Source organism: Primulina eburnea, chromosome 10 (assembly GCF_022965805.1).
Source record: "Primulina eburnea isolate SZY01 chromosome 10, ASM2296580v1, whole genome shotgun sequence".
In the NCBI taxonomy this organism is placed as follows: Eukaryota; Viridiplantae; Streptophyta; class Magnoliopsida; order Lamiales; family Gesneriaceae; genus Primulina; species Primulina eburnea.
This window is the reverse complement of record NC_133110.1, coordinates 21405937-21419424: the sequence shown is the minus strand read 5'-3', so window position 1 is coordinate 21419424 and position 13488 is coordinate 21405937. Positions and strand designations below refer to the sequence as shown.

General features: G+C 36.0%; 1 protein-coding gene across 1 annotated transcript; it reads right to left on the bottom strand.

The window, feature by feature from the left end:
- Positions 1–3192: 3192 nt before the first annotated feature.
- On the bottom strand, positions 3193–9401 carry LOC140803217 (serine/threonine-protein kinase PCRK1). Its single transcript, XM_073158954.1, has 4 exons — positions 8878–9401; positions 6920–7180; positions 4176–4298; positions 3193–4021 (listed from the first exon to the last, which is right to left on the bottom strand). The coding sequence occupies exons 1-4, from the start codon at positions 9280–9282 to the stop codon at positions 3470–3472; spliced, it is 1341 nt and encodes a 446-aa protein (XP_073015055.1). The 5' UTR covers positions 9283–9401; the 3' UTR covers positions 3193–3469.
- Positions 9402–13488: the final 4087 nt, after the last annotated feature.

Genomic DNA, 13488 nt, shown 5'->3' with positions numbered 1-13488 from the left:
ACGGTGTCTTGCTTGGAAATTTTCCAAGAGACAGCCGCACCATATAGCATGAATACAAAACCAGAGTTCGATTTCGAATCATCTACGTCACATTGGAATCTAGAATCAGTGTAGCCTTTCAATTTTAATTCTCCACCCCCTTAGACCATGAACAAGTTCTTAGTTCTTCTCAAGTACTTAAGGATATCTTTCACGGCCTTCCAATGCATTGCACCAGGGTTCGCGTGATATCTGCTTGTAACACTTAGAGCGTAAGCAACATCAGGACGTGTCGATATCATATCATACATGATACTACCAATATCTGACGCATATGGATATGTGTCATCATCTCTATCTCTTCATCAGTCTTGGGGCACATTGCATTAGATAAAGTAACACCATGACACATTGGTAAGTATCCTCGCTTGGACTCTTCCATAGAGAATCTATTTAAAATGGTATTGATATAAATTGCTTGGGTGAGCCCCAGCATCCTTTTGATCTATCTCTATAGATTTGTATTCCCAATACATAAGATGCTTCACCCATGTATTTCATGGAGAATTTAATTGCTAACCGTACTTTAGTTGATTGCAATAATCCTACATCATTCTCAATGAGCATGATATCATCAACATAAAGTACCAGGAATGTCACTGCACTCCCACTAACTTTCTTGTACACACATGGTTCCTCAGGATTCTTAGCAAAACCAAACTCTTTGATAGTGTTATCAAATCTGAGGTTCCAACTCCTTGACTCCTGCTTGAGACCATATATATAGATCTCTGAAGTTTGCATACCTTATGCTCACTTCCTACTGATGTGTATCCCTCATGTTGAGACATATAAATTTCTTTTTTGATGTCTCCATTGAGGAATGCAGTCTTTACATCCATTTGTCATATCTCATAGTCATACCATGATGCTATGGCTAGTAGTAATCTAATGGACTTAAACATAGCAACTGGTGAAAAATTTCCTCATAGTCAACTCCTTGCCTTTGAGTATAATCTTTTGCAACCAGCCTTGCTTTGAAGGTCACTACCTTCCCATTTGCCCCAAGCTTTCTTTTGTAGATCCATTTAGAAATAAATTATTCAATATCAAAACCATACGATGTAGAAAAACCTTGGCTCTGATACCACTGTAAGATCTCGGTTTTCTACACGCCCAAACGCAGCGGAAGTTTCAAAAATTTTATTTATTTTATTTTGACAATCAAAATATGTTTGGCTTTAAGCACTCGTATGATTTAACATAAACATTCATAGGGTATTGAAATTTTATACCTTTGGTGAATTAATCACTGGACACCAACCGATCCGGTATTACAGATCTAGCTCTTGATGAATCCCTACGAACTTTCTTCAAAAGACTCCTTTCTTTCCTTCTAATTAGGTCCACGACTGGATGATCTATTCCTCTTCCAATTTGCACTAGTAAATATGGAAGAGATTTTACGTATGAGAAAAATATTTGAGAGACGGCTCAAAATTCTTTCTCAAGAGAGGTGGCCGATTTTTGAGAAGAAAGATGGAGGAATTTTCAAAAACACAAATGAGAGTGGAGGCTAGGGTTTTTCAAAAATCGTGAATGAATTGTTCTTAACCTTAAGCCTAATACACATATATATAAGCTTAGGGGCCATTAATAAATTAAAAACTTAATGGGCTTAATCAATTAATTATTCTAGCCTAACTAGTTAATTAATTAATTAATATTTTAAAGTTCAATTAAAAACCTTAATAATATGTATGTTGGTCTTGTACTCCTACAAGTCCATTATACATATACACATTACATTTAATTTAAATCTCTTATAAATTCAACATTTGAATTTAATATTTAAATTATAAATTCAACTCCTTGAATTTATCATCTCCAAAATTTAATATTCAATAAGCTCAATTTTTGAGCTTAATAAATTAAATCATTATAAATTCAACATTTGAATTTATTATTTAAGTTATAAATTCAACTATTTGAATTTATATCACCTCAAAAATTCAATATCTAATAAACCCAACATTTGAGTTTAATAAATTAAATTATCAAATTTTATAAATTCAACTCCGTGAATTTATTCTTTCCAAATTTCATAAATTCAACTTCTTGAATTTACTAACTCATAAATTCAACTCCTTGAATTTATTTTCTCAAAATTTAATTATCATAAATTGAACTCCTTGAATTTACTATATCATAATATAAATTCAACTCCTTGAATTTATTCTCTCAACAAGAACAAACGATCCAATGCTTGTGTGACCCTCAATGGTTCAGGGATACAGCTAGCTGTGGGTTCACAACTCTTTGTGATTCAGGACATAATCTTTTATTCGGGCTTACCCTAGTTAGCCTCATTCTTTTCATCAACACCTTGATCAAGAATGCCAGCCATCGGATCATGGTAAGAGCGTCTAGTAGCATCGCCCCATGATTCCCTTGGTATCACTGATAGTGCCTGCAAGAACTAGTCGATTATGATTAACGTACAGTACGGTCCCTTCATCTCATATATCCCGACCGAATCTGCAACCATTGGTTCATCGAGGGTTGCATAATAATTCGATAACTATGTGATAACTATAATAGTGGCATCGCATGTACTATTTGAGAACTCGTTCTCTAACGTACATCTCATACTCTGCTAGAGATTCCATGCACTATTATTTCATCAGATCACATAGGATATCAACACCCGCAGATGAGCGATGAATCCCCGACTACAATACACTGGCTCCTATATGTGTCGCAACTGTACCTAACCTCGCCACTTGATGACTCTCCTGGAGCCGGTAAATGAGTCAAAGCACATCCCTAACATATAGAACCTCAGTGTTGTCCCGGGTCGTAAGAACTAATGGTGTACAATCATAACCACGGACTTATCCTCTCGATGAATGATAACTACTTGGAAAGTACGAGGGATGGTTGTTCGGTATAATCATCATATGACTACCCATCTGCATGTTTGGACATCTTTATGTCCTTACCAAGAAACGCAGTACACAACATCACAGATGCTAGTCTCGAGCTCAAGCAGTCTTTATCTCTGTTTTAGGCGGCTGAATCGACTAGGAATGAATTTAAAATATGCAGTGTTTACAAATGAGTTTCAACATCGAATTACGATTCATTTGTATTAAAGCATAATCAAGAACTTTATCTATGCTGATTGCATGAGTATACATATAAAGTATAACAAGACCATAAAAAGTTAAATTATATTAAAATAAAGATTGTTTATTTCACTAGAGTCAATAAATTTCCTAGCCAACCGTTGACTTGCAGGACATCTACTCTAACAAAACATTGTACACTTCACCTTGACTTCCAGGATTCAAGGGCAAAATGCAAGCAGTGTCGCAACGCACAACCTCATATACAGCTCTATTGCGAAGATAAAGGGGGCAAAATAAATAATATATCCATCAACTATTCGAAAAACCCATCAGCCCATGCTGAAAAGAAACCAAGAATATCAAGTCCTCGCTAGACTTGGGGTCCAGTTTCTCCAATCTAACTTCCCTATCGATCTGTTCCTCGACACAATTTCAAGAAAATCAAAACCCTTTTTCCGGATGGAGTTTTCACATTTTCCTGATTCTGATTCCACAGTTTCTTCCTCCACATTTTCAATGTGTTTAATATCTCGAGGTACACTTTTATCTGGAAGTGATGCTTCATTAATCATACATCCAAGCATCTCAATTATCTCACTCATTTTCGGACGTGATCTAGGATGCTTCATGAGACATTTGTTGGCGAGTGATGCAAGTTTCTGAGCTGATTTCGTGCAATACTGTCCTGCAAGCCTTTGGTCTAATATTATGTGAAACTTTTTTGGATCGGACACATAAGGTCGAACCCATTCCAAGAGTTTTTGCTCTCCTCGTGGCAAGTTTCTTTCCAGCACTCGTCTTCCTGTAATGAGTTCGTATAGAACTACTCCAAAGCTCCATACATCACTTTTAGTAGTGAGTCTCCCAGTGTGGATGTACTCCGGAGCTGCGTAGCCTACAGTACCAACAACCTGAAGAAAATAATTCAGCAGCAAAATAAAGGGTTGCATCATTGACCAAAGTATATGAAATTAAAACAGATCGATCGTCATCTATTTCATATTTAGGCCCATAGAGAATCACAAAATAAGTAATAATTCTGTCCTAGAAACAAATTAAACTCACCGATGTTGAAACCTGATCGAGTCCAGCTGCTGGACCTTGCCTAGCCAGTCCAAAGTCTGACAGTTTGGCATTGAAGTCTTCATTCAAGAGGATGTTTGAACTCTTGAAGTCTCTGAAAATCAACTAAACAAACACAAAGGCAGATCAAACCTGATTGGGAAATCTAATCATGATCAAGACAATATGTACAGTTTACAATTAGGGGGGAAATATACAAGCATTTTACACTTTCATCTCAGAATATAGAGATGGAGAAGTTAGATTTCACTCCGTCAAGCTTTTCACCCCATAACTAAATCATAACCATGTTCAATTTCAAAAATTAACTAATTTCTTCTCATTCTACATTGTTTATGTAGTGCCCAAATTCAGTACGCGTATAACCCATGCACTCATTTAATTATTAAATCGGTTAATTAATTTTAAATGAGTTTTAGCCATGCATAATGTATGAAAATACATTATTTTAAATTATTCATGTTTATGTGATGCACGTTAAAATGTTTTTTTTCGAGTTTCATGTTTCAGACGATTATCCGAGGCGGGATTGAAGAAAAGACCCGGTGACGATTGTTGGCAATTTAAAAGATGGTATTTTATTTTAAGTTAAGGATGTGGTATTTTTTTACTAATTTATTATGTTGTTAGCATTTTAAAGCATAATTTAATTATTAGGTGAATTTTAGAATTTTAAAACTTTTAAAGTCTAGATCAGGTACCTTTTTAATTTTATTAGAAATTGTGTTTAAGTTAAGGGAGAGTTAGTATTTTTTTAATTAGTGCTAATTATTAATTAAGCTAAATTATCTCCCCTTAATTACCTAACACACGCACACACACCACTAACACACACTAGACACGTAAAACACACAACACACACACATATATATTTTTTTTCAGATTTGTTTTGAGAGAAAATACTAGTGTTCCTTGAGTATAAGCAGCAGTCCCCTTCTCCATTAACTTTCAGCGAATTTTCGTGTGTTCCCTTCAAGAATTTTAGCGCCACAATCGCCCCGGATCAACCTCGCTTCTATCTCCGCTTCGGTGACGTCGTTACGGTATTTCAAATCATCAAAAAGCACGTATAATCTCTCTTTTGCTGCGTCGATCATGTCATAATATGTGTTGCGTTGTTTTATGTGTAAAAAGTTAGGTATGATGTTCATAGTTTGAACGGTTAATCGTTTGGATCAATTTTGAAGGAAAATTTTTAGATCTAAAACACGTTTTTACTGTTCTTTTTAAAACTGCGAATTTTTCGGTCGAGATTTCGAGAAAACTTTCAATAAAAAAAATGTAGAACTTTTCGATACCTTCGATTTGATATAAAATTCGGGTTATTTGGATAAAACTTGAGTGAGTTATGATGTTTTTCGTGGAACTGCTCAAACTGCGTTTTCAGAAATTATTGATGTTGATGAGTTCTTGGAGTTTTATTGTTGCAGGCTTCGTTGGGGATCGACGGGTGATCGTCGCTGCTTATAGGTACATTGGTCTAGACGGACCCTTAGACGAACCCTGACACGGGGTCGATGTCCACCCTTCTTTTCGAGTTCTTCTTACCCGAACCTACACGGACCCATACACGGAGGTAGGCACGGGGTTCGTGTCGTTCATATTTTGGGAAAAATTATGGTTTTGCTTTGAGGTTTGAGGTCTAGGTTTAGTACAATGATTTACAAAGTCGAGTCATGGGAATTTTAGAACGTCCTAAGGAATTGATTGAACTTGTAAGTAGGCATGATTGATACGTCTAAGCTATGCAAGTTAGTATGCAGTTTCATGTTAGTATGTGCAGCAGCAGCGACTCCGATCGAAGTCCAACGAATCCCTCAACGCCAAGTAAGTATGTTGACGTGCAAAAGAAAATATTTCAAGTTTTTGAGCTATGTTAAATGTCTTGTGACCAAATTATGAATAGGTTTGGAAGTCGGTGAACGTGACCAAGGACCTCTCCACCACGTTAAATTATGAACGTGGTTGAAAAGCATTAAATTATGAACGGGGACCAACCAGCCCGTTAAATTATGAACGGGGATCTCATATATGTGGCAGTGGATACATCCTTGTCAGCCCAGTACTGCGGTTTGTCTGATCATGCATTTATTATGTATGGGTCACTTGCTTTGAAACATGCCTCTACGCAAAGAGAATTATGAAGTATGTATGTTGAAGTATGTTCAAGTATACAAGAATGTTTATGAAAGTTTCACGTTATGGCACGTCTAAGATACGTACGTATGTTCAAGTTATTCCAAGATCAAGTTTAAGTATGTACGCTCTATTTTGAAATTGCATGTGGTTTTATTACGTATTATTCGTTATTTCCAGCTTATACGTGTTGAGTCTTTAGACTCACTAGACTTGATCGATGCAGGTGAGGATGTCTATGAGGAGACAGGAGGTGGGGACCAAAGAGCAGGCTTGGACTGAGCTGGAGGCTAGACCCGAGGACCGCCCACGTTATTTTAATATTTTTATGCAAGTTTAAAATACTCTGATTTTATGTTTTGGTGAGGGATGTTTGGAACAAGCGTGTTGCTAGAAAAATTTTATTGGTGATGGATCATTTCAAAGATATTTTTATGAACGATGAGTTGACGACCGTATGGATATTTTTATTTAAGAAAATTTTAGATTTTTTCGCAAATTTTAAGTAGCAAATGTACGGTTCGTCACAGTTTAAGATGCAAATGTGTATTTTAAGTAAAATGTATTGATTGGCGTGTGAGACGACTGACCTGAAATTCCATTTCTTCGTGAAGATATGCCAAACCACGAGCTGCATCTTGAGCAATTTTTAACCTTACTATCCACAGAAGAGGATCTGATGCTCGGGTCAGTAAATGGTCCTCCAAGCTTTTATTACGCATTAGCTCATATACCAGAAGACGCTGAATCCCCCTTTCATCATCTTCAGCACAAAATCCAACTAGCTTAACAAGATTAGGATGATTCACAAAGCCCAATAAATTGACTTCATTAATCCATTCCTTGTGCCCCTGATTACTAGAATGCAAAAATTGAAACCCATAATATGAGTCTTGTAACAGCATACAACTTGTAAAATAAGAAGTTAATTGCTGCTTGCCATTACGGTTGCAAAAAAATCAGCAAAGAACACCAAAACGCAAATCTTTTCGTGTTTCTGTTGAGCCGAATGCAAGTAATCTCTGTTTTTTTTTTTGTTGCCATCAATTTCTTCAACCATATAGATTAAAGGCAGTCAATATGAAGTAACATTTAGTAAATTGATTATTACGCAAAATATTCGAAGAAAACCAGTTGCACAGCAAAATGGAGCAAAGCACGAATTGACAAAGCTGGCAATAGAAATGGATGACCAAAACAATGAAAATATGGACAGAACTTAGTTTTAGATTATCAGAACAAGGTAAAATCATATTAAATCCAGATGGCTGAAGATAAAAAGGGAGGATAAAAACATGTGTAAAATTCCAAAGTAACAACCAGTGAAACAAAACAGATAATTAGTGGTTATTGTGGTGATCTTTGAGTGTGTAAAATGTTTTAAAACTATGGTTTTTTGAAGACCAACTGTTCAAATCTCACCCCCACACAACAAATACCCTATTGGAAGACAATTTTCATCAAAGTGATCAGTGTAGGATAGCTAAAATACGAGGGAAACATGAGAGTTGAAGGTAACACGGTTCATAGGCTTCAGGATTTTGAACTACTGAACTGAGGAACCAAAATTGAGTGAAATCTGAACTTTTGCAATTGCAAACCAATTTCATAGACTAAATCCCTCTGATCTTTCATATGTTTGCTCTGAGGCCATTGTCGAAGGACAGTATCTAATGAAGTTCTTTGATTACCACCTTAGACTAAGGATACAGCCCACTGTCATTAACATGTGATGTGTATGATTATAATACCATCCTATGTCATGTAGAGGAACTTAGCCAGATATTAATCCAATGGACAGGTAGCCCTTTGGAAGAATCAACTAGAGAATATCAAGATGAACCTTGCAAGCTGTTTCCAGAATCACCTAGCGGACTATAGGTGACTTTACAGGAGTGGATACAGCCAAACTCATATTAAAGCACAAAGTACATAAGAAAGAACAAGTCCAAGGAAAGGATTTTTTCTCATAAGTCCAGCCCATTTTAGCTAACTACTTGCGTCGTGACATCTAAATTTGAAAAAAAGTGTTTGTTCAAAATAAAGCAGCCGTTGAATTCAAATTTGAATCCAACTGCAGAATGGTCCACAGAACATGAACAGTTCTGCCAATATCCTCAGCCTTTGACACAGTGTCTAAAATGGAAAATATTACTGATCCATGAAATCTATAAATGAAATTTAAAAAGATCTGAAAATGTCCTGTTTTTTATCATCTCCTTCACATAAAGTTATCCAAACAGACACATTGTTAACAGAAAATATGCAACGCATCCATGTGAAATTAATCAAACTTTCCATTCTATTATGGAGCAAGGACATAAAACAGGATAATCTCACCCTTTATCAAATAGACCCGCACTTAATTGAAATAAATAAATAATAAAAAAGAGACACTTTTAAGAATTGCCAGAGGCGGCACAGCCCCGTTAAAAAAATTATGTACTCATCAACAACATAATAAATAAACAAATAAAACTCAAGAAATACCCACAAGGATCCATGGTACAAATGTCACATTAGGACAAAAAAATGTTAAAGAGCATGCCTGCAATCCATTTCGATTTAACTGCTTGATAGCGACATCCATCGTCGATTCCAATCCGGACCCAGAATTCTGGATCCTGACCCTGCCCCGAAAAACACACCCAAATCCTCCTTCACCTATGAGGAGCGCGCGGCTGAACCCCCTGGTAGCTGATTTCAGCTCAGAAAAGGTGAAAGCACGCAGATCATTGGCACGCCTCCTGGTCAAGAGATCATGGAACGAAACGGAAGAATCGGCCCAGTCCTCAAAAGTCTCGGATTCGAGCTCCGACGGCCGCATGTCCATGTTGGTGGAGGCTATGCTCAGGGAACGAGCCCACGACACTTTACGCGGGATGGCACCGTCTTGCTCGCCGCCCTCGTCTCCGGGCCTGCGCTCCCCGTTGATGAAGTTGAAGCATTTCATTTTCTTGCTGCGATCATACGCTTTCAATTCTGTTCTGGAATGGAAGAGTCAAAGAGATGTAATGTGTTTGAAATTATCAGCAGCTCCGCTGTTAAAAGGGTTCACGAAGTAAAACAGCAAGTTTGACCACCATAATTGTTTTTTTTTTAAATTTTGGTTTTTCCCAAAGAAAGTAAACAAATCTATTGAATTTCGGTTAGTCCACACGGGCACTGTATTATTATAATCATACAAATGAAAACAACAAATTTCGTAGTATAATATAAATAAAAAACTGATTTATTAATCATAATTAATTATAAAATTGTTTTTAAAATGTAGATTTTTAAAATGATAAAACTATGCGGAAACGTTTACAACGAGAAATGAAATACTTCAATAAAATAAAAATAAAATAAACTTCTTGATTCATCTTATTATCAAATCAAAAAATGGTCTTGTTCATCTTCCTCGATTTCCTCTTCTAACTTATCTCGGAAAAGTAGAATAAGGGGTGAGTGATGGTTGTCATTCAGTAAGTGGAGATCGTTCGAGCACATACATAACAAATATACATCATCTTCGAAATAATAGCATATCATGTATAACATATTTCATATCATATATCATATTATAGGTATTAAGTTTATGACATAAAGAACAAAGGATATAAATATCAGAAATAAGATTTAATCAACAATTTTATTATTTTTGGTTTCATCTTAAGATACAAATACCTTTGGGTTTAACGATTGCTATTTCATCAGGAAGTTTGGGAGTTTTGTATTGTAAGATTCCAGAATTTAGGTAAGATAATTGAGAGGAGAAATTTTTTAAACGGAATTCGTGTATATTGGGATAATAGACAAAACTATGGAAGTAATGTTATGAAGGAGTCGAGAATAATACAAGCTAAGAATATCGGAGTTCGTATAATTTTTGTAAGTTTCGGTTCATAAGATCTGAGAAAAAATATTATTTGGGGACTATACGAAGCGTATTTGTAATGCCCGGGATTTTATTTATTGTAATTTGAGATTAATCTGAAATGAGTTATGGATTAATTGATGTAATTATAGACGGAAAGTATTAGACCGGGAAAGACGAGAAAAGAAGCAAAACATGTGCGAGGGTAGTGCATTCGCGCACATGCGCGACTTGATGCGCGAGCATGCGCGGAATGGATAGAAGACCCCGCGCATCTGCGCGGAGTGAGGGCGCGCATCTGCGCGAGGTGTCCAACAGCATTTCCAGAGAATATGGCGCACATGCGCGGAAGACGAACGCGATATGCGCGAGAAGCCAAGCGACATGTCCAGAGAACCTCGCGCATATGCGCCGAGGGAAGGCGCGCATATGCGCGAGAGCTGCCGAGATGCACGCGCCGAGACTTTGTGTCTCGCGCATATGCGCCGATGGTGGTCGCGCATTTGCACGAGACGTGTATTACAAAGAACAAGCCGTGTTTTCATGCAACGTGTGTGTGTGTGTATATATATATATATATATATATATATATATATATATATATATATATACACACACACACACACATATCAATCCTTAGACTTAAAAATGAAAGAGGAAGAGAAACGAGCTGCCGAGGAAAGCTCAAGTTCTGATTTACGATCTGGTCATCTGAGTTGAAATCCGAGTACAGTACCGTGTTCCTATCGACGACAGCTCCAACAGGACGTAAGTTTTGTTACGTTTTGATATCGTTTGAAATTATGATATTTTCAGAATTGAATATGAATCATATATGGTGTTTCTGATATAGTAGGCATCGTATATTTGAAGTCAGATTGAAGAACAGACTGTGTATGTAATTGTTATGATTTTCAGAACCGATATAATCGAGATTATACAGATTTGAGATTATTGTCTGTTATTGTTGAGATTATGACTTGTACCGATATTGATTATGAGTTCGGTTATTATATCTGTGATGTTGAGACTGACGGGGTTATCGAGACTGTATTGTTATGCTGTCAAAACATCAGTACATTGATATTGATTAGAATCAGTATTGATTGAGATTGTATTGTTGTATCATTGACATTCATAAGATTATGTCTTGATTTGAGTATTGATCATAACAGGTTCTGAATTGAATTTTATATTGATATTGTGCATGTTCGATATTGTCATTGCCAGATTGGGTATGGACAGATTTGAAATAGAGACTTCGACTTCGTCAAACGGAGAAGATAAATGTATAAATTGATGTTGATGTGGGATTGCACAACTCAAGTTTGATTTAACTTGAGTCTCCCAAAATCACATACTTTATTTTATTGCATTGTTATTTGCAATTGAATGAGATTGATATCTTTGATCTATTGATTTATGTATTGAGTCATAAGCGGATATGATAATATCCGGCACCATAGGACGATATTTAAATTTGGCATGATAATATTGAAATCTGGCATGATACATATCATAAGCGGATATGTATTTTATTTATCACATAGTATTGAGTGATAAGCGGATATGATAATATCCGTTTTTTTTCCAGCATGTGTAACTTTTTATGATCATATTGAAATGTTCCGGCATTCAGAAAATGTTAGTTCCTGCAATATTTTGGGACGACGGGCGGTATGTGCCTCATCTATGCAACAAGAGGTATAACTTTTATATTCAATTCGACCTCTAGTTTGGTGTGTAGCTATAAGAAAAATGAGCGAAAAATACCTAGCTTGAATACGGGATACCGTTGCCGATTTGCGGAATATCTTTGTTGGATTTCCTTGTTTCCGGTCGATCCTCTTACGTCACCTCCAGTGCTATATTGTTCTATGATATGAGGTGAATAGTTGGTGATTTATTGGGATTTTTCGGAAAGAGGTATGGATTTTTCTTTCTATTTTTTCTCCCTTTTTTTCCTTTCCTCCTCCTCCTCCCCCTTCTGTTTCCTACTCTCTCGGCTGGTTTTGATTTGCAATGGGCGAGAATTCATTTATATAGCTGAGGTTTCGTAGTTATCTTTATTATTTTTTATTATTATTTATTTATTTATTAAATGAAAAAATCTCATGTTTATCCAAACTTAATATTATTATATTCGTGTATCTAATTATTGAACCTAATTATCTTATATTGAACTAAATAATTATTGTAATTAATTACTGTTGAGTTTGATTATAATATTTTATTATATTTTGGGTATTTGATTTTGGAATAGGTACCTCATAGTGCTTGATGAATTTTTAAGTGTATTATGATGTATTTTAATGTATTTCTAGATACTTTGGACAAATAAAATTTGTACCGAAAAATAATATGATAAAATTTATACTAATAAAAATGCATTTATGCACCTTTGTTTTTAGGGTGTCACAATATCCCCTCCTTTTAAAAATCGGGTCCCCAGATTTAAGAGTTATTGGAATAAATGAGGATATTGACATCTCATATCTTTCTCTGTTTCCCACGTTGCTTCTTCAATGTTGTGGTTTTTCCATAAGACTTTTATCAACTGAATTGGTCGACCACGAAGTTCCTTTATTCTTTGGTCCAAAATCTTCGCAGGTTGTTCTTCATATGTTAGATTTTCTTCCAGATCTATCTGTTGGTGGTCAATCAATTGGGCTGAGCCTACTTTGCATTTCCTTAATTGTGATACGTGGAATACGTTATGTATACAGAGATATTTTCTGGTAAAGATAGACGATAAGCCACAGTGCCTATTCGTTCTATCACTTCAAAGGGTCCAACAAATCGAGGATGTAATTTTCCATTCTTTCCAGTACGCTTGATTCCTTTTCTTGGTGATACTTTTAGTAATACGAAATCTCCAACTTCAAATTTCAAATCTTTCCGCCTCTTATCTGCATAACTCTTCTGTCGACTTTGAGCTGTTTGTATTCGTTGCCTGATAAGTTGTATTTTGTCGATAGCTTCTTGTATAATGTCAGGCCTGATTGCTCGTTCTTGTCCATTCTTTGTGCCTCTCCATTCATCCATATCCCAGTTAAGAGGAGAGCGACATTTTCTTCCATATAATGCTTCATATGGCGCCATTTTTATTGAGGATTGATAACTATTGTTTTATGAAAATTCAACTAGAGGCAAATGTTTTACTCAGTTTGCCCCAAAATCCAGCACACATGCCCGAAGCATGTCTTCCAATATTTGAATGGTTCGTTCAGACTGACCATCGGTTTGCGGATGTCCTGCTGTGCTAAAATTTAATTTGGTACCAAGGCATTCTTGAAGTTT